The sequence below is a fragment of the Elephantulus edwardii genome, unplaced genomic scaffold, assembly GCF_000299155.1.
Source record: "Elephantulus edwardii isolate Elephantulus edwardi_28Jun2011 unplaced genomic scaffold, EleEdw1.0 scaffold00267, whole genome shotgun sequence".
Taxonomy (NCBI): domain Eukaryota; kingdom Metazoa; phylum Chordata; class Mammalia; order Macroscelidea; family Macroscelididae; genus Elephantulus; species Elephantulus edwardii.
In genome coordinates, this window is record NW_006400017.1 from 1,565,361 (window position 1) to 1,587,517 (window position 22,157).

Genomic DNA, 22,157 nt, shown 5'->3' on the forward strand with positions numbered 1-22,157 from the left:
CATGTATGCAGAGCAGATTATCCGAGAGGCTGGGCTCTATGAGGAGAATTGTGGCATCAGGATTGGTGGAAGATCTATTAACAATCTCCGTTAAGTAGATGACACAACCCTGCTTGCTGAAACTGAGGAGGACCGTGATTTACTGCTTCTGAAAATACTCTGCAGGGTCAGCTATGAGTCAGATCTGATGCAGTGATATCTAACAAATCAGATACATAATTTTCAAATACTTTTCCCCTGCTTTGGGTTGTCTTTGCAGTTTATTGATAGTATCTCTTAGTGCCCAAAAATCTAGTTTATCTTTTCTGTTAATGTGCTTTTAGTATCATGTCTAAGCATCCTCTGCCAAATCCAAGATCATCAGAATTTATTATCATATATTCTTTTAAGAGTGCTGTAGTTTTAACTCACATTTAGGTCGTTACCTATTTTGAGATCATTTTCTTAAATGGTATGAGGTGAAAGTTCATCTTCTTCTTTTGTATGTGGCTTTCCAGTTGTCCAGCACTGTTTTTGAGAAAGACTAGTCGCTTTGCCCAGTGGATGAATTTAGTATCATTGTTAAAATAATTTCACTGCTGCCTTATTTCTGCATTCTAATTCTGTTCCATTAATCTGAATGCCTATCTTTGCACTATCTTGCTTGTGATTATGTTAGTAACTTTTAAAATTGGAATATTTGAGTTCCTCTATTTTGATCCTCCTCTTTACAATTGCTTTAGCCCCTGAGATTCTGGTGGAGATTATGCTGAGTTCTCTTTCTGATTCTTCTCATGTATAATTTTTCTTGGATTTTCCAATAGGACATCACTCTACATATAATTTTGTCCTTTCCAGTTCCAGGTGAATGTCATATGTAAAGTTTAGACATTATTCTGTAGTAGATAGGAAACACTGGAAGTTTTGTGCTGAGGAGTGACATTGAAATTTTTTTTTTTAAAGATAGCATCAGAGTGAACCAGTTGAGTTGCTAACTTACTATGGTCATGGAACTCTGCTGACATACTGCTTTATATCTTACACTGCTAACCTAATTTTGTCCGAAATCCTTCAGTTGCTGCACAGGAGAATGTTGGGCTTCTCTCAAGAAATTTAAATTCTTAGAAATCTGATGTCCATTGCTAGGAAGTGGGATCACCTCAACAGCAGTGAGGTTTTAGTATCATTGTCACAGACACTGCAGGTCTGCCGTTTCAGCATGGGAGAAGACAGGGGAGAATGGGGATAAATACAAGAGATTCTCAAATTAGAATTAAAGAACCTGGTGAATGAGTAAATAAGAACTTGAGATTCAGTCATCCAAGGTTTCTGCTTAATACTGCATAGCATTGGTAAGAGGATGTGAGTTTGGTAGGTTTTCACAATGCTCATTCACTGCTGTGAGTTGGTTTTAACCAGTACATATTTGAAGAGTATCTCTCTATGGATAATAATTTTCACTGACTTGATTTGAATAACATATCCCCTTTGTCCTTCTGAAATTTCCATGCAGATAAACACCAGCCTGATACAGAGCTTCCTGTGACCCAGAGAGTAAAAGATGAGATTGATGAATTGGCTGTAGATATCCTTCAAGAAGTTCCATCTATGTTAGATCAAAAGACAGCACAAACAGTGAAAAAAAAGCCGGTGTCTTTGAATGCGCTTGTTAAGAAGAAAGAATCTACGTTACCTGCAAGACCACAGCAAGTATGAAGTCACTTTTTCCTTTTGGATCACTTAAACTAATTGAAAGTTGTGCAGGTTCATACATGGTAGTAAATAATGGAGCCCGGATTGGGGCTCTCAGGCAGTAAGGTAGAATAGCCCTGAATGCAGCCATTCAAGCTTGACTTTCTCCTGCTTGGTTTTCTCTTTAACAGAAGAGTGGAGAAAAGGGGTAATTTTTTAAATTGCCCCAGTGTTTGGGCTGTGTCATTGTCCCGGCACAACATAGTAAAATTGTGATTTGATATCAAAGTCCTCAGCACACAAGACTTTAAAAGAAACCTGTTTTAAAACTTTCCCCCAGGTTTCTGATTTGGAAGTATGAGATTTGAGACTTTATTCCTGAGCTCTGGTAGCCTAGTGGAAAGGAATTGTGCTGTCACCCCAAAGGCATGCAGTTCAATCTGCCAGCTGCTCCACAGGAGAAACATGGGCATGTCCTCTTATGTAATTCATTACCTCTGAAAACCCACTGGAGGGTCAGCTTTGAGTCAGTCCTGACTTGACAATACAAACAACAAAGATATATACTGATTAAATAATGATCACTTAGCATTGAAAGACATTCTAGGGTAAATAACTTTCCAGCACAGCTTTAAAAGCTAACTGGGTAATGAGAGCTTGCTTTTCTAAACAGTATTTTAAGCTTTTGCTTAAAACTAACATAGAGCTCTCACCAGAGGAGAAGTGGACAGAAGACCGCCTCCTACTCTAAATACTTGTTAGTTATCCAAAATGCTATTTGATGGCAATAGCTGAGACTTCTGTAGCAAGCCAGTGGATTGTAAGTTGGCCCTGGGAAAGTATATTTAATAATAATTACCTGTTACTGAGAATTTATGGATTAGAATCAAGTTTCTAAGCAATAAGCAAACTAGTATGTGGGTAAATGAGAAATCAGAATAGAACCTGTAGGAAATCAGCATGGTCTTCCCCAAAGGCACAACGTTGTTCTCTATTTGGTTTGGTTTTTAATTGTGATTTTAATGAAAGTTTATAGAAAAGTTGGATTTCCATTCATTCATTGTTGCACATTTTCCTTCCTACCCCCTTGCCCAAGTTCACTTTTTTTTGGTTTTTGGTTTTGGGGGTTTTTTTTTTGTTGTTGTTTGTTTTTTTGTGTTGTTTTTTTTTTCCAAGTTCACTTTTTTAAACCATAAATTATTCATTCATTTTTGCATAATTTCCTCCCTCCACTTTGCTTGGCACCTGTTATTCTGGACTGTTGTCATACAGATAATGCCTGTTCATATATTCCTTTGAAACAATTCATTTGTCCCAATGCAATGTTTATTAGTTACCCTCTCTTTTCTTCCTCCCCAACCCCATGTCAGTCTTGTTTTCTAACAGTGGTGTTATGTACTATTTGTCCTTTTGGGACTGAGTCATTTCACTTAGCATAATGTCTTCCAGGATCACCCATGTTGTATAACATTTTATAAGTTCTTTGTTTTTTAGTGCTGTGCTGCTTAGTATTCCATTGTGTGAATATACCATAGTTTTTCTTATCCTTTTGTTTTTTGGTGGATACTTGGGTTGTTTCCATATCTTTGCAGCACTAAACATGGGTGTGCAGATGCTTGTTTGGGTAGCAACTCTGGTTCCTTTACGGTATATTCCTAATAGTGTAATTGAATTGCTTAGTAGAATGTTACGGAATTTCTATGTTCAGTTTTTGGTTTTGTTTTTTTGTTGTTGTTGTTGTTGGTTTGTCGTCCCCCCCCCCCCCGAAACACCAGATATCTTCCAGAAGGTTATACCATTTATAATCCCATCAACAGTGTATTAAAGTTCCATCTTTCCACAGCCTCTCCAGCCAGAATTTAATCCTTTCTGTCATATTGAACTAATGAACTTTAGCACTGCAACTGGGATGAGAAGATACCTCATTGTGGTTTTGATTTGCATCTCTTATTGCCAGTGATTTTGAGTTTCTTCTCTTTCTTCCTCTCTGAAGTCTTTCCATGTCTCTTAACCATTTTGCCCACCAGTCCTTTTTCTTCTGGAGGTCCTATAGTATTCTTTAAATTTTTGTTATGAGATCTTTTATCTGAAATGGTATTGCCAAATGTTTTTTTCTTTTCACGCTGTTGGGAAAAATATTTTTATTTGCTCAGAGATTTAATCGTTAGAAGGTCCCATTCATCAATTTTATCCTCTCTGGGTTGTGTATTTCTGGTTATATTTGACAGCCTCTATACTATGGGTGAGGTCTTCTAATCTTGGTACCAGTTTGTCTCTTAGGGTGTTTATGGTTTTAGGCTTAACGCCTAGGTCTCAGATCCATCTTGAGTTGATTTTTTTTGAAGGGTTAGAGGTGTGAATCCTGCTTTGAATTTCTGTTGATAGCTGGCCTGTATCGTTCCCTATTTTTAATAGGTTTTCATTCCTTTTCTAATAGCAGTTAATAGAAAGATGGTTTAATTTCTGGGTTCTCAATTATTTTCCGTAGGTCTACATTCCTGTCATTGTACCAGTACCAAATTGTTTTGGTTATTACAGCTGTGTAGTAGGGGTTTGGTTTTGGTTTTTTTCCCTTTTGTACAGTAGGTTTTGAGATCAGGAGATCCCACTTCATTTTTATTTTTCAGAAGTGCTTTGTTTTTTCAGGGTTTCTTCTCCAAATAACTTTGTCAGTTGCCTTTTCATTCTCCTTTAAAAAAGAATGTGGTATCTGTATTGAGACTGTTAAACATGGACTTGCTTTTGTTAGGAGAATTGTGACAATTGTGAAATAATGTTTATTCTGATACTACTTTTAATTGTACAGTCAATCCATAACAAATTACCAGACTAATTTTACATAATGCTTCAGGACCGGGGTTTTTCAACAGGTTCAAATTTAGGATCTTCAAATTTGAAGGTAGGGAAGGTATTCATGTCTGCTTTACCACCATACATTTGCTTAAGCTTAAAAAGCTCCTTCTCCACATCTTGCCGATATTCTGGGCCACTGGGCCAGTATCAACAGGTCCTCCAGATCTAAATGATACAAATCCTTTAGATTTGTATGCTCTAATCTTCTCCACAGAAAGTTTCTGTATAGGATCAAGTTCTTTATTAAATGCCACTGGAGTAACACAAATGTTCCTCTGCAAATGGACTGAGACCACTGACTGAATAACAAAGGAAAACTTGAAGAGCTTCTGGAGAATCATGATGACTTTATTACTTGTATTTCATTCTTAAGCTGCCAGAAAGCCACTGCCACCGTCTGAACAGGGAACTTTTTTGAGGACTTATTTTTTGAGACATTTCTAGCACGGAAATCAGCGGTTGGAGGATCAAGTTCCAGCTTGACAGTAATGAGAAAAGGAAGTCATGCCCATTTGGGTATCTTTGGTGAAATTTGTATTCTAGTTTCCTACTCATTTCTTGTTTGAGTTTGTCTTTTTGCTGAGTTGTAGCTTTTCTTTTTTTTCTTTTCATATATTGTAGGTATTAAGATTATGTCTTTTAACTGATAATGTCATTACAGTTTATCTCTAAGATGATGATTTAAGAAAAATTCTGTAAATAAATAAAGGTGAAAAAGCCAAGACTGCAATTCTACTTCCCTATCTCTCTTCCTTCCAATAAGGATATGTTAGTGTCATACCCTTTTGCCAAAAAGCTCCCATACGTAATCTTTTTCCAGCATTATAAGTTTCTTTTGAGTTGGGTGAATTAATAATATAAGAGAATTCAGAGATTCAGTAAGTGAAAGATTCAAAGCAGAGGCATTTTAATTATTCATCTAACTTTATCTTGTGCACTTAACCACTCACAGGGACTTCACAGAGCTGAACGAAGTAGAATAAATCAACCGCCTGTCAGAAGCAAGTTGCATCAGACGACAGTCTCGTCCAGATTAAAAATGAGCCAACAGCCTGTAAAGGACCAGAGGGCTCCTTGGGTGCCTCCAAACCCTACGTCCCCGCCTGCATCACCAAAGTGGTGTGTAAAAATTCAAGGGAATGCATGATTTTTAGTTCACAAATCAGAAGTTTAAAGGAAATGTAAGATATACCTTCATTCCCCTGAAGAAGTTTTGCTCCTGTGGTTGAGTGAGACACAAGAAGTTTGGCCCTTGCTTCCTTTTTAATGCTTGTCCATAGTTCTGAGTTCCTCCCGTGAATCCTCTCACCCTGTGGACATAGATTATTAGATGAAGGATCCTCACTTAGTGCCTAATACCTAGCAGACACTCACTCATCTTTGCTGAGTTCTCAGGCAAGATCATTATGAACGTAAAATTTTAGAGTTCTCGGAGCAACTCTCCTAACAACAGGGAACCTCGCTGTCCTATCAGTTTCACTCACAGCACATAGAGAAGGAGCTGACATATCCCTAAAGCACCCTGTGCTGGTTAGTTAGGTGGAAATGATGGTTGAGGATTTCCTTACTGTGGGACAACAGTTCTTGAAAACACAGTGGAAAGACCAGGAGGTCAGACACTAGAAGGGAAGGAGGAAGCAAAAAGTGGTAATGTGGGGATGGGGTGGCTGAGGGAACAGATGACCCTGGATGTCTGCTTTTTGGGCTTTCTAAGCGGCAGAGAGTTCCATGACTTCACTTACCAGGCTCTAAGTGATTCTAAATGCATGGCTGTGTTTATCTATCAACTCCATTTCAAAGGTGAGAGAACATATAGAGAATTTAACATACAAGGGTTCGACCTAAAATCGGGTCTTCAATGTCATACGGTGCTTTTTTTGTTTTTTTTATTACTCTGCTCGGTTGTCTGTGTTTATATATGGATGTTGATACAGGCGTGAATACAATTAGTAAGGCCAGGGAAACATTTGTATGAAGTGTGTGCTGTATACTAAATTTATATCTGTTTGAGTGTAAGGGATGAAGGAGGGGACTGAATACGGCTTCAGACACATAGTGTTAAATTAGGACATAAATTTACGTATTACAGCTGACTTTTGTAAGAGTTCACCTACTCTGTAATTGACAGTTCATTTTTCTTTATTTAGTAGTGATTACCTCTCAGAAGAAAAAATAATTAACTGAGCCTAAAATCTGACAGCTCTCATTCTTCACATTCCACTCCTCAGTCAGCATCCCACACTGTGTTAATGTGATGCTTTCGTCTTCTCTGAGCTGACAGTTTGTTAGGTTTTATTGGACAGAGGACACAAACATACACCCTTTTCTTTTTCCTCAGTGCTGCGTGGACAAAGGTGAAACATAGCCCTAAAGATAGCAGAAAAGAACGTTCTGTCCAACAAGAAGATCCTCAGAAGGAAAGTCAACTGCAAGGTGCTGCTGAACAGGAAGCAGTCAGGTTTGTGCTGACATTTCAAGTCTCTGGCAACGAGTAGACTTCTTGTAGGAGGATCTGTATTGCTTCTCTGAGTCTGAAGCAACTAAACAGTCATGGGTTTTTACTAGAATCTAAAATAAACCCTATCTTCTCTTTCCTGTTTACAAAGTTGATTACTTAAAGTATAAATTACCAAACTTTTCTGTTACAGTTTCATTGAGTGCTTTTTTTTATTCCTTGTTAGTTCTTGCACTTAAAAATTGTATGAATATCAACTGTACTTCATTTTCTTGCTTTGTACACAGCACAACTGTAAGCTCTATATGGAGACTTTGTAAAAGGGTAAATAAGGCACAGCCTCAGCCTTTGCCTATTCTAAGTTAGTGGAAAAGATGATGGGTGTAACTAGAAAGTAGGGTATGGCTGTGCACTAAGAACTAATGTGTTCAGATTTGAAAAACCAATTAGAAGAACTAGACAGTGCCTGGCTGTCACTCCTGATACTGCTGTGAAAGGGATTCCCAGTAGAATGTCTCAGAATCCTAGAAAAGCCAGGCTTCCTGGCCTGATAGAGAGTAGTGAGATTCCCTGACCCTCCTTCTTCTGACAAATTCATAGACAGGCCAAGGAGGTACTCTGTAACACAGAGGAATTGCCCTGGAGCAGGCAACCATGCAAGATCAGTAGGGCAGCATTTTTCCAGGGATAGAGCTTTGAAGGCAGGAAGGGGGAAAAAGATGAATGGAATTGGGAAACAAAGTATTGGCAATGTGGAGATTGTAATCACAAGACACATTATGAATGAATTACTGAGTGGAAAACCAGTTTGCTCTCTAAACTTTAACTTTAATAATAATAACATTTTCGGGTAAATAAAGGCATAGATGAAGGAGAAATTACTTACTGCTCTGAAAGTTTGGGAAGACTTCATGAAGGGATTGGAAATGGAATGAAAACTTGGATTTAAATGTTTTAATGAGATGCTGTTAATTGTTGGGTCAGAACCAACTCATAGCAGGTTTTCAGAAGCATTAAATCATTCACAGAACACTTACTGTTGGATTTGAACTACGTGCCTTTGGGTTCTCAGGGCAGCTCCTTTCCAAGTGCATAATACACACCAAAAATGAAATACGCATGGAAAACATTAATGATAGAAACTAGAAAGGTAGGCTTAGGAATTTGAACATTGCCGAGCATTCCCCATTTTTGTGGAGGTTGGTGAATTCTGCTACATCTGTACCATGATGTGCCAAAAAAGTAGAAATCCAGAAGATGTGGTAGTACGATCAACCTGAGACTAGAATCACAGTTGGGAAGCCAGTTAGGTTATTAGTAAAATTGGAATTATCTTCAGGACCTACACAAGAACTGTGGGGCACAGGATGGATAATCAGAGATGAGAGGGGACAGGAAGAAAGAAGCAAGTGGAAAATAATAGACTGCATAGTGTGTTTATTTATCCTTTGCACTTCTACTCCTTCACCCTTTCACTCAGCAGACACTGAATGAGCCTGTGATGCTGGGGCAAGTCCCAGAAGAATAAGACATGTCTTAGCCTTGTGGCAGAGCCAAGGGGAGAACATAGGCAGTCCAGTAGAATTGGGAATGCCCCCAGGGAGGTAGCTTTGAAGTCTCTAATGACCACATGGAGAAACCAGGCAAGACTTCTCAGGAATGGCATTGGGCTATATAAGCAGTAGAACATAGCAACAAATTAAATAGGAGAGAGAAGGGAGACAGAGGTGCCCAGCGGCTCTGTTCCCCCCTCTTTTGATTGATCTTTGTGATTATGAAGAAAACAACAGTTTTTCAGGATTGTCCTTTCATAGAGCCACACCCACAGTTTGAGTACTGAGTCCTACAAAAGAGAAAAAACTGTTGTCCTGCCTAGATTAGTTGAAGGTGAGGCACAGATTTGGCTTCCGCCTTACTGAGGAGCAATAAGACCTATTAAAGAGCAGTAAGTGTTTGGTGTTTGGGCAGGATGGGGGTGCTTCTGATGAGGCTCCCTAAATAACCTTTATGCCTCTATAGGCCCTGTGCTAGCCCAGGGCACCGTGACACCCCCTCTGCTGGTAGCCTTTGGGGAACTCTGGAAATTATTATGGCTCTTTACTCATAACCATAAGCTACTCTTCTGCAGGGTTACTGGGAACTCCAGAAGCCATCCTTCTTTCCTCTCAAAGTCTGGGATACTTAAACTTTTAACAAGTCAGGTGAATGGTATTTTCTGTGCCACTTACATTCTTCTCTGCCTTTGGTACTCTGTATTTGTATGGCTGAAGTCGTTCTTCAGTCATCCAAAAGTGACATAAAGTGAACCATTAATCTACTTAAAACTATTTGAGAATAGTCACGTATACTAAACGGAAAATCAAAGCCCTTATATACACAGTAAAATTGTTCTGACCAGCTCTTCTTCTTTGGAGTTTCATTTGACTTTATTGTGTCTATAAGGTTCCTAAGATTATATTTCTTCATTTAAACATGAAGGTACAGTGAGGGCTTTCATTTTGCAGTTGAACACAAAATTCCAAGCAAAATGAGGCTAGTTTTTGTGAACATTCCTGGGTAGTTTCTTAGTATTGTATGTAATAGCTGGGCATGACTTTACACATAATTAATTTTTCACTTTAAATACTGTGTGAAGAATTTTAAGGGTACAGGGCATTCATGTTACCTACTGAGTCCTTAATGTTGCCATGATAGGGCCACTGGGATTCCTGACTCCTGGTCTGTTTTAATAATATGTACACTGCAACTTAAGGCCACATTGATTGGGATTTTTTGTACTGTCTGCTAGGCTCGCTTGGCTTGATGCTGAAACTTCCAAAAGATTGAAGGAACTGGAAGAATTAAAAACTAAAGAAATGGACAAAATTCAAGAATTGAGGTAAATACATATTTCTGAGGTAGAAAATAATAAACCTCTTCCATATCATCTAGTTGTTTTAGCAACTAATCAGATGGTGTGAGTCTAGCCATGCTTCTTGTATTTGACTGCCAGCCTCAAAGATGGAAGGCCTGCAGGGGACCCAGGATTGGAACTCAGCAGTTTTGACCCTCCAGCCATTTCTCTCAGGATGAAGCCATGTCAGCTCTGGAGCAGAGTCAGTATGACTTCGTATTTCTTGCTAGCCTCGATGTCCTTAATGCTGAAACTTCCAGAAAACAGGTTCAAGCCTTTCAGGCAAGCAGTTCAAGCCTACCAGTTGCTCCTATGAAATTAACTACCTCTGAAAATCTGCTGGAGGGTCAGCTGTGGGTCGGTTCCAACTCTGTGGTACAGAACAACAACATACGTATGCATAATGTTTTGCAAAGAAATATTTTTGGTAGAACTTTCAGGAGACCTGAGTGGTCGAAAATCCCAAACCTATAATTAGGGTGTTGTACTGAAAGCTAAGAGTTGTATTTGATCATCTGTGCTGCCTTTGCAGATTAGAAGGATGGTGTGATGGAGATGAGTTTGCTCATGTGATTAAACTTGTACTTCACAAGGTCGCTTAAAGGCAGGCTGAGGTTTCTTTGTCCTTTTACGCCTTGTGTGTAACCACCAAACTATAGGCATTAAAAAGTTTGTTAAAAGTACCAAAATTGGCTCTTTGTACACCTCCCACCCCCAACACTCCTTACAGTTCTGATAATCACTTAGAACTAGCTTTTTAAATGTGCAACATTTTAGTTGTTCTGAAATTTAATTGTGATGCCTGTCCATTAGTCTTGAGGGCTCTATAGCAATTTCTTAATCCTTTGTATCCCCATTTATACCTTTAATAGTTTTTTTACATCTAAAAAAATAAACAGTATCATTTATGTAGAAGAATATACAAAATATACATACTTTTTCCAAATATCAAAACAAACCAAGCAAAAAAACGAGATCTGAATTCTGCTTTGGAGGCTCCCTGTGTGCATCTCCCCAGTTGCACCCCTCTTGATCCACCCCAAGAAGCAACTATTCTGTTGATTCCTATACTGATTATTCCATCACTTTTTCTTTATCACCTATGTATTTATCCCTAACTGTATTTTGTTTAAATTTGAACACTGAGAAGCAAATTTAAATTTAGCTACACAAAGGACAATATTGCTGATTTAAATTGGATGGAACCTAGAACTTAATTTGACTTGAGCTTTGTGAGTTTTTAGTACCCTCTGCCTAAGATGTTGATGGGCAGGGTTACAATAAATTTCTTGAAGTGTCATTTGGGTTGCATTTGTATCTTGTAGAATAAAGGAGCTCTGGTGGTTTAGTGGTAAGGAGTTGTACTGCTGACCCAAAGGCATGAGGTTCAAATCCACCAGTTGCTCCACAGGAGAAAAATGTGCAGTCTCCTTCTGTGTGGTTTGACTGTCTCTGAAAGCCAGCTAGAGTGTCAGCTATGAGGGGGTTCTGACTTCTTAGTACATAACAACAGCAGAGGGTATTTAAGAAGCCGTAGTGGTGGAGTAGCTAAACACTTGGCTACTCGTGAAAAGGTTCATAATCCATACCCACCCAGGGCTCCACAGGAGAAAAGACCTTGTGATCTGCTGCTGTAAGATGACTTCCTGGGAAACGTCATAGGTCAGTTCTGTCGTAAAGGATTGACATGAGTTGGAACCATCTCAACAGCACATGACAGGAACAACAGGAGGACTTTAAGTGAGCAAGGTACCTTGACTCCTGAAAGGACTTTGCTCAAGGGAGCATGGTAGCCTGTTGCTCCATCACCATTGGGTTATTTGTGGGAGTAGATAAACGGAATCATCAGTATTCTCTGTATCTTATATTTTGCTCAGATATTTAGGATATTCATCCAAGTATCAAAACAGTTGATTCCATTTTCTTGCTGAGTAGTATTTTCATCAGATGAGTTAGCCCATGCTGCTTATGCACTTGTCTGTGGGTGAACATTTGGGATTGTTTCCTGCTTTATTTAATAAATATGAATAAGGCAGCTATGACCCTTCTTACCAAAAGTCCTTGTAAGAATATGCTTTCTTTTCTTTTGGGTAAATCACCTGGGATAAGAAATTCTGGGTTGTAGGATAAGTAAATGTTTAACCTTTGAAAACCTGCCATACAAGTTCTGCAGAGTAGTTGGCTCATTTTAAGCTCCCCTCTGCAGTACAGGGAGTTCCTTTCCAGCTCTTCTGCACTCACCCTGCCTTGTGGTCGCAGCCGTCTTCCCAGCTTTAACCTTTTTTGGTGATGATGTTGTGGCATCTCTTTGTACTTTAATTTGGAATTTTAAATTTATTATTAATTTTTTTTACAACTAATAAAAGTGCTAAGTTGAGCATTTTATTGGTGCTCATTCTAAAATGTCTGTTGAAGTCATGGGCTATTTTGTCTTTTGACTTGAAAGCATTCTGTATTTTGTAGACATAAATCCCTTGTAATGTTGTTATGACTTTTTAATCACTAGGAGTTTTACATTTTTATTAAAACAAGTTTGTCATTTTTTTCTTTCATGGTTAAATGTGTGTGTATGTGGACTAATAAATTTTTGTGTGAGGTCCTAAAGATAATTTTCTTTGGATTTTTTCCCCTAAATATCTTCTCGTTTTAAATTGTCTTTTTGCCAAAATTCTATTAACTGAGTAAAAGAGAAGAAATAATAAGACTTGGTATTCAGGGTCCAGTGCAATTTCTTTTTCTTAGAATGCCCCATAGGCATGAAGTATGAATGAATCTACCAGCTGCTCAGCGGAAGTATGGTCTCAAACCATGAGATTTGCTGCCTCTGAAAACCCGCTGAGGGTCGAATGTGAGTTGGTTTAAACTGGATGACACACATGTCTTAAATATCATTTGACTTTTGTCTTCCATATTTAAGCCATCCCATTCTGAGGACATACTTAGGTCTGTTCTTGTGGTACTGTATTCTTTGCCTCTTTAAGTCAGCAGTCCTAATTGTGTTGGCTTTTAGGTTTTTCTCGTTATTTGTATGATTCAGTCAGTCCTGACTCATAGCATCCCCATAGTTTTTTCTCATTGCTGCCTTGGAATTCAACTCTCCCAGATCCATTCAGCTTGTTACTGTTTTTATCCTTCTGTTTTCCAGCACCAATTATTTTTTTCCTCCTTGTCTTACTAGCTTTATGTTTGAAAATCAAAATATCTTGTCTTATTTTAGTGGAATTTTGGGAGATAAGAAATCTGTTTCATTCTGCCTAACCCAGAGGCCCTTCTTTAGTTATTTAACAGAAGCCATTACTGCTTTAAAGTGTACTTAAAAGCAAGCACAGTTCTTCAGATGTTATTTAGATGCTGTGCTTGTAGTGTGGTCCAGGCTCAGCAGTATTGCGTCACTTTGGGATGTGGGCTTTGAGACCTCATCCAAGCCAGCCAGCTCTATTTTGGACTCCATGTTAGCAGAGTTCTCAGATTATATGTGCTCTCATTAAAGAGGAAAAGCACTGTGGTTTTTATCATTTCCTTTTCTTCACCTGGATTTTACATATGTAACATGGGAGATTTTCTTCCTTTTTTATTTTAATGTTCATTTTATTTCTTTTAATAGTGTTTCTGCCACTCAGATAGTCGACAAAGTAGAGCAGGCAGTGTTGGAGCGGCTGAAGCCTCTTTTGGACACGGCCCAGGTAATCTAGTTCACCTCATTTGCATGCCCTTAGGGAGGCCTAGACTAAAATAGGGTTGTGCAGAGCCTGGGCCTCTGTAGGTCCTAGTGTGTGTGTGTCAGCTGGAGCCTGTAATGCGGATCTGACGTGCACAGTGTAGGTGGAGTGCTGCTGGGTCGCCTTCTGGATATGCATAAACATCCACACAGTCTTGTGTTCTCCAGTATGGGTAAGAGATAAAGGGAGATAGAGAAAGTCCCACCATTACCAAAGATTTCATTTAGGCAAAGAGTTTAGATTTTCATTCCTGTCCTAATCGAGTAGATCTGTTACTCAGTTAGCTGCCTTCATTCTGATGTGCTGTTGCACCTCAGTGGTTTAGAATGACTGGCTCCATTTTTCTAAAGAAAGGAAATCTAGGAAATTTTCTGTGTACAGACCACTACTTTTTAGGAATTAGATACGGTGTCTCTACTAATGTGTTACCCTCTGGGAAGCAGGAAGCTAAGCCCTGCAGATCAACCTGTAAATAAAAACAACCTTGTCTGTGTGATTAGATGTGTTCCTCAGAAGAATATTATTTTTAATGGGAACAAAATTGTTCTGGGTCCATGAAGAGGCCACTGAACTCTGTTACTAGTTTAAGAGCAGTGAAGTTATTTGAATCCATGGAACAGATAAGCATTATAGAACTGGGAGGGCTCTCAGAGGCTGAAAAGGACAGCCTCTACATTTTATCCATGAAGGAACAGAAAAAGAAGGTGTGTCACTTTATAAAAGCAGAAGCTATTCTGACAGTGTTTTTAAAATCAAGGAAAGAAAGCCAAGATTAACAAACACATGGCATTGATTTTCATGAAAACAAAGTGCTTTGAACTAGTACATAAAGCTTAATGTAGCTAATGCTGATAAACAGTTCTGCACTGAAGTTATTCTGGTAATATAATTCATTTGTACTCATGAGTTGTGAGGTTTTTATACCCCTATTAACTTACTTGTCTCTCTTAACAGAGAGTTAATTCTTCTGTGGACATAGACACTCATTTGAAGGCTGATCTTTCCGTAAACACAGCAGCAGCCCAGCCATCAGAGGAGGTGTGTATTGCATTTGTTGGTACTCTGAACTGACAGTGTTGTTGTTTCTTTGTGTTGTCTTTTTAAATTAATTTTAATGAACATTTACAGAGATTTTGGATTTCCATTCATTTTATTGTTGCATTTTTCTCCCTGCCCAGCCTTTCCCCCGCCGACAGTGTTATTGTATGGTCATGTATTCAGTTGTAAGGCAAATGATTAGCATATTACAGAGCAACCATTGGATTATCCTACTAAAAAAAAACGATGTGATCTTTTTCTCTACTTAGCATTCTTACAGCTAACTAAAGTCATCCTAGGAAGCAGCTCCCAGGAGTGTTGAGGACCACAGGGTTTTGTCAGTGCCTCTTCATTTCTCCATTGATGATAGAATACAAGTGGACCAATGTATGAATGGCGGTAGCAGGACAGCAGCCCCTCATTTCCTTTTGTTCATCTTACTTTGATTCATTAATGACCTCATTTCCTTTATACTTTGAGATCCAATTTTTCCTGTTAGGAAGTATGTTTCAAGTACCTAATATGTTACCAGTATTTAGCCTAGCAGAGAGTAAGGAATTGGAAATGCTGGAGAAAAAGGAAAGCACACATTGTTATTGTCTCTCCTTGTGCTCTTCTGCAGGATTTGTTTTCAGTAATTATGGAAATGTTCTTATTCTGCATTGGCTGGGCTGGTGAACAGAGAGTGTAAATTGCAGCGATTTGATCTTTGAGATTAAAAAGACTTGTAGTTGCTTTACTTGCTACAAAGTCTTAGGGCAGAGGATGTACTAAGATCATAGTTAGAAGGATTGGAATGAAGTCCAGTCAGCCAGTGACCTCAACGACAGGAATACAGTAGATTTAAGCAGTGTTTTTAAAAAAATTGATAGACCTTTTTAAGAATCTTTGATAACACAAGAAAATCTTATTTTGTGCTGCTATAACATTTTAGGTCGTTTAAACAAAAGGTCCTTTTAAAAGGTAAAAGTTGTCTGACTCACATATCAGGGAAACTGTCCTTTTGAATCAGAACTGTAACCAGATCGAGGGTGTTGCATCCTATCCTTATCAAGTGATTGGAAGATTACATACTGATGTTGTTGTTTACCAGAGAGAGCTGTTTTCAGAGGCCGGTAATAGCATAAAAGGAGATTGCTCATCCTTCTCCCTCGGAGCAGCTGGTCGCTTCAAACCATGACTTACAGCTTCTTGCCACCAGAGCTTCCTGATATCATCATACATAGACATCATTTAAGGGAACACTGTTCATGATCCTATGTTATGAATAATAGGATCATAAAAAATACAGAGAAAAAAAAATTACCTTCAGTGTTGTGGTTAATGTGCTGTCATGTCTCAGCGATTCATAGCAACGCTATAGCTCTGAACCCTGTCCTATCTGGAGCCAATCTCACTGTCTCTCTCACACCTACCCTTAACAGTCTGCCTAACGCAGATTGTTGATGAATCTTCCTCCAGTCCTGATGCAACATTCCTCCTCATACAGCCCAGCCTCCTGGATGATCTGTGCCGCATACAGCTTGAAAAGGTATGGAGACAGAATACATCCCTTGCGGACACCCATCAGTATCTCCTTTCTCTGTTCTGATGACTGCCATTTGGTCCAAGTATGGGGTTCACATAAGCACAGTCAAATGTTCTGAGATTTTCATTCTTCGAGTTAGTCGCAGTTTATGTGATCTACACAGACACCTTTTCATAGTCAAATGAAACACAAACATTCCTTTGGTACTCTGCTTTCAGCCAAGATCTAGCTAACATTAGCTATAATAACCCTAGTACGTCTTCTAAGCCCAGCCTGCACATCTGGCATTTCTCTGTTGACATGTTACTTGAGTCGTTTTTGGATGATTTTCAGCAGAATCTTGCTTGCATGTGATATCTTAATGATACTGTTCAATAGTTTCTGCACTCTTGTCAGGTCATCTTTATTTGGAATGGATAGAAGATTGTAAATAAAAGAGTAAAGGAAAAGTATAATTAAAGGAAGAATGTGATAAATGTTGTGAGCTGTACTTGAGTCAGTGCCAGCTTATAGCAGTCCCATGAATATATGAGAGACATTCTTTTCTGTGGTGTTGTCATGCTTGAATCTGATGCTACACCTTAGTAAAATGCTGTGCTACAATCCAGTCACGTGGTTCAAGTTACCAGCTGTTGTTTCATTTTACTTAGCCCACAGTGTCTGCAGATAGCAGACTCTTTTAACATGAATGAAAAATTATATTATAAATGCCATCATAGAAATAGGTGGGGTTTTTTTAGTATTTTTAGGCATAGAAATTAATTTGTATTAAGTAGTCTTTGAATTAGAATTCTGGGTGGCTGCTATAAACTTAGTATCATTATAGAATCATTATCAGAAGTGAACTGGAATAAATAAAATCTAGAAATTATTTTACAGTGTATTTTGAATAGCCACTAGGGTCTTAAAAACTAGCAAGCTGCCATCTAAGGTACCACCATTGGTCACTTTTCCTCAGAAACTATTAAGAGTGAGAAAACCCATGTCCAGTGTGCTAAAGTACCCTAACCTGAGACCAGAAGAACTAAATAGTGCCCCCTACCAACACCAACCATTTTGACTACTAACAGAAATTATCAGAAAGAATGTGGGAGGAAAAGAACAAATTCCATTTTCATAGAAAAGGTAGGAAAAATTTATATTCATTAAAAAAGAGCAGGCTTTCTGGTCTCATAGTGACTGGTGGAACCCTCAAGCTGGCTCTTCTGAGAACTTATTACATTCGTGGAGAATACCTTTGATCCACACAGGAAACAGGCCCACAAAATAAAAAATAACATCAGGGAGAAACATGCTTCTCAGAATAATCAACTGTACAAAACCAAAATGGCAGCATTTGCTCAAAAGCAAGGTTAAAAAGACCAGGAGCTGGAAAAGTGAGTAAATGAAAACAAGGTACCCAAGTGAGAATGAGTAGACATACTATGCAGATTGCACCAGTGAAACAGAACTGCCTTTATATATAAAATACTGAATGGGAGGCCCATTGCTATTGTAAGCTTTCACCTGACCACAATACTTTTTTTGTAAGTCACTATAGACGATTGGGATGTGCGCTGCTGATGGAGAAGAAGTGGAATCCCCCCCCCCCTTTGATAACCTTAAAAAGAGTTACAGGACCCTGAACAATTTCTGAGCTTCTCTTCTGCAAAATAGAGAAGACTGTACTTTATACAAATAAAAGAGAACTCCTAAGTACCTTTGACAGATGGGACAATCTGGCACAAAGTAACAACTATTTTCAAAAATGTGAGTCTCTTAAAATTAAATTTATATGCCACATTTTGAAACCAAAAAAATGAAAAGTATAATATGAAGTGTTAGACCTTGCCACAGTTGAATACCAGATACCCTTCTTGTGCTGTCTTTCACTTTGTTTCAGTGATCTTTCCCCGTTAAGCACATTGTTGTCATTGTTAGTTGCTGTCAAGTCTGTTCTAACTCATGACAGACTTTAGCACAGAGTCCAGTCACTCCTCAAGACTGACCCTTCGGAAGTAGACCACTAGGCCTAACCTTGAGGTGCCTGTCGTTGGGTGTGAGTCATTAACTTTCTAGCTAATAGTTGATCAGTTAGCCATTTGTACCTCCCAGGGACTTCTGTTAGCACATTAGACTTTTCTTACGAATTTTTAATGGCATGTGATAGTCCTAAAGCTGCACAATACACATTCCTTAATTAACTAAATTTATATTATTGGCTAAGTTTTTGTAGACTTTTTATAGTATATTAACTGGTTTGGATTTCTTTGATTGAGGCTGAGCATATTTTCATGGTTTTTATTGACCATGAATCCATTTTCATCTGTGAACAATTAGATTATTCTATAAAATTATATTGATAACCATTTACATTTGATCAACATACCATGGACTGCCAACAAAACAAACAAGTCTATCTCAGGGTGAAATCAGGTAGCACCTTGGAGAAGGACGTTATATTTGGAAGAGTGGAGGGACAGCACAGGAGAGGGAAACCCTGGAGGAGATGGATTGACACAGAGACAGTGAGACTGACTTGGGATAGGTCAGAGTTTAAAGCTGTTGTTCATAGGGTCACAATGAGTCATAGGAGACTCAACAACAATATCATGATATGCACTCATTTGTTCTCTTATTTCATGCCAAACCCTGTGCCTGCTCCCACGTAATTATGAGATTGTCGTTTCCGTATTACAGATAAAAAGATCAAGACCCAGAAAGATTGAATAAACTTGCCCTAGGTTACATAGGCTTACATAGTAATTATTGCCTCATTTCACAAGCTTGATATGATCATTTCTCGAGACATTCTTTGCAGAAGCCTCTTCTGAGCAGATGAAGATACATATTAGAAATAAAAATACTGCAACAGTGAATGAATGGAAATCCAAAGACTAAATATTCATTGAAATTAATAATAAATTTTTAAAAACTAAAAAAAAAAAAAAACAAAACACACCACCACAATACACATAGAATGCTTTGTAAACATTAAGATGCTTTGTAATATAAAGGGTATATGGTGAAAAAAGGTGGTGATTGGGAAAGCTTTCCCCAGTTAGAATGAATGATCTGAAGCCAAGGATTCAGAATCAAGGCTTTGGTGATAGCATGAAGAGAAGTTTTTACAAAAGTATTGAACCAGAAGAGACTAGATCAGTATTCTATTCTGGTTTATTTGGCATGATAAATATTGGACATTCCCCTGAGGATAGCAAAAGGTTTATCAAGTGACAAAACAGTGCTGATTTTTGGAAAAGCTTTCAAAATATACTGAATAATCTGATTCTCTGAGCCGCCAACATTGCTACTATCCTCCTTTTTTACCAGAGACACTTACATGAATAATGGCTTAAGATTGTAACACTGTAAAGTGGCATGACTTGGGTATTATTGCCATTTAAATAACTAGAGTAAAAATTGTCCTGAAATTATGGCTTTTGCTGTTTACTACTCTATAAAATGTTTGTTTGTCCTGGAATCCTGCCATTCGCCTCACTATGGTTGGTTTCTTGAGTCCCAGGACTCTTTAAGCACTTCTCACTCCTTTGACTATCCCGCTCCGTTGTCTTGTAGACTGCACCTGTTTCTGAATCCAGCCACTTGAGTTTGGCAGATGATATTTTGGATGATACCACTCGCATGTTCCAGGCAGTGACTCACTTCGAGATCTTAGAGGAAGGCCAGAATATTACAGCTCTGCAGACCATGATGATCCGAATGGAAGAAATGGAAGTAAGGCCTAGACCACATCGCTGGCTTATGTGAGGGACTAGTCTTTGCTGGATTGGGGCCTCGAGTTTCCGTAGGTCTGTGCCTCTGACTCACTGACATGATTCATAAAGTCCCGCTCCACTGCCTGCTAAGTGTCTGACCTGAGTAAAGTCACTGTTTTAAGGAGAAAATGATGTGTAAAGAGTATTCCACATGCTAACTCACATATAACTCATTAATTTATAGTTTGTGGTTGTTTTTTTTTTTTTTAATTTATAGTTGTTATTATTATTGTCCCTTGTTTCTGTTGCTCTATAGTCCACAAAACATCGGTCCCAAAAAAGGATCACAGATATTTTCATCCGTCAGCTTTTAAGTTCCATTCAGTTGCTTCTTTTACCCTGTTACAGTTTTTCAAGTCACAGAGAATTTGACCTTCTTGACTTTTAGACTGCTTCTCACAGAATTTTAGCCTTTAGGCTCTTCAGTGAAGAAATGATCATAGAAAAATTCCCAATACTGTTAGGTTGAGACATGGACATGTTTTATATTGTTGTTATTATTTTTATTGGGTTTTTTTTTTGTGTTTCATTTCAAAGACATACCAGGAGGCAGTTCGTCAAAGATACAGTAAATTTGTATATGCTGATCCTCATTTTTGGACACAAGAATTTAAAAAAGGTGAGCATTTCCATTCCCCTTGCAATTTTGGAAAAATCTTATCTTCCTCAGCTAAGCCACAGGTTCTTTTAGGCTAAAGAATTTGTCATAATAAGCTATATGTTCGTGAATTCTTATCCAGCACGGAGCTGGTTGATTGATTGGATATTTGAGCATCTTTTTCTTTTTTTATTCTATTACAAAAGTGTGTTTAACTGATGGTTTGGCCATTGACCAGAAAGTTCTATCATGCAAGACGACAGACTCCCAGACAACACAGTGTCCTTTGTGTTCAAGGACAATTTAAACTGTTAGTCACGATTTTTGCCTATGCATAGAATAGCTGTGTGTTTAAAAGGTGCTCTTTCGTGTCTCTCAGCACTGAAATGAGTTTCTGAGTGTTACAATTCCAGAACCATGAAATCCTAGTAAGAATCATACTTATTTGATTGTGTATTCAGTTGCATCACAAAACCAAATTTAAAGTAGTTTATTAATTTTGCAGTTTCCATTCTATATCTCCTTTCCTCCTGTGAACAATGGAAAATGGATTGTACTCTTGGTAATATTTCTACAAAAGCTGCTTATACATTATTACTGTTTGACAGTAAGAAATTGTTGCCAGAAAAGCATGATTTTTGCCTCCTGCCACCTAAAAACCAATCTTGGAGTCAGGATAGAATGGAAAAAGCACAATTTTTATTATATGCTAGGATATAAGAAGGGCTATAGGCATCCCAAATTTGTCTCCCCACTGTGAAGACTATGGGACTTGGAGGGTGGATGAATTTTTTTTGTTTGTTTGTTTTTGTCTGAAGTGGAGGGATGGAACTGGAGTTTGAGAAGTTAATACTGTATTTGTAATCATTCAGGCCTGTGATTGTGTCCTGCCAGACTGACCCAGTCTCCTCAGGGTTAGCATAGCCCCCTCTATGTCCCAAAATAATTCTCTGCTCTAGATTGAAGAGTAGGCAGGCTAAAAACATTAAAATGGTTTCCATTTTAATAAAGAAGCTTGTTAGTTGCTTCTACTAGGTTAAAAGTGTAACTTTTTCTGGTTGAAAATGATACAAGAAAACATTCGTTTTCCTTTGGTTTAAGGTACTGTTAAAGATTACTGTCCCATTCGTTGAGAATTTAATCTTCTGTTATATCTTAAGTGCAAAAGAGAGTCCTTTTTGCTGAAGATAGCACACAGTGTTAATTTTAAATAATTAACAAGAAAGAAAATAATTTCCTACTGCCTTATGGTCAGTTGCAAAATCAAAACCTTGCGAGTATGACCTAGAGAAAATTATTTGACTTATAGATACACTTAAACTAAGAAGAGTAAATTTTCTTCCTACCCTTGAAATAAATTTAAAATTATAAATAACGTAAAACTCAAAAGAGCTGTCAAGTCCACAAGGTAGGTTAATAAAGTAATGTTTTGACTATTAACATACAGATTTTTCCAGCAGCGCCCAGAGACAAATTAAATCAGCTAATTAAATGTTCAGGTGTGAGTGAATTTTTTGCTTCTTTAGTAATCAAACTATATAAAGATTTAAAAAAACTCAGCCACTTCAGACTCCTTGAATAGCTAGCTTGATCATGATGGTACATAGGCTGGGATTTTACACAGACCTCTTTCATTGGCTTCAT

The 22,157-nt window shown here is 38.1% G+C and overlaps 1 protein-coding gene and 1 pseudogene across 1 annotated transcript in view; one reads left to right on the forward strand and one right to left on the reverse strand.

Moving 5' to 3' along the window:
* Positions 1 to 22,157, forward strand: part of KIAA0753 (KIAA0753 ortholog) — a 61,791-nt gene that overhangs the window by 27,279 nt on the left and 12,355 nt on the right. The window contains exons 7-16 of the mRNA XM_006899802.1: positions 1,493 to 1,689; positions 5,477 to 5,643; positions 6,863 to 6,982; positions 9,768 to 9,857; positions 10,103 to 10,154; positions 12,883 to 12,908; positions 13,477 to 13,555; positions 14,546 to 14,629; positions 19,716 to 19,874; positions 20,453 to 20,534. Of these exons, the coding sequence (XP_006899864.1) occupies positions 1,493 to 1,689; positions 5,477 to 5,643; positions 6,863 to 6,982; positions 9,768 to 9,857; positions 10,103 to 10,154; positions 12,883 to 12,908; positions 13,477 to 13,555; positions 14,546 to 14,629; positions 19,716 to 19,874; positions 20,453 to 20,534 (1,056 nt within the window). The remainder of the gene's footprint in view (positions 1 to 1,492; positions 1,690 to 5,476; positions 5,644 to 6,862; positions 6,983 to 9,767; positions 9,858 to 10,102; positions 10,155 to 12,882; positions 12,909 to 13,476; positions 13,556 to 14,545; positions 14,630 to 19,715; positions 19,875 to 20,452; positions 20,535 to 22,157) is intronic.
* Positions 4,519 to 4,865, reverse strand: LOC102850683 (annotated as a pseudogene).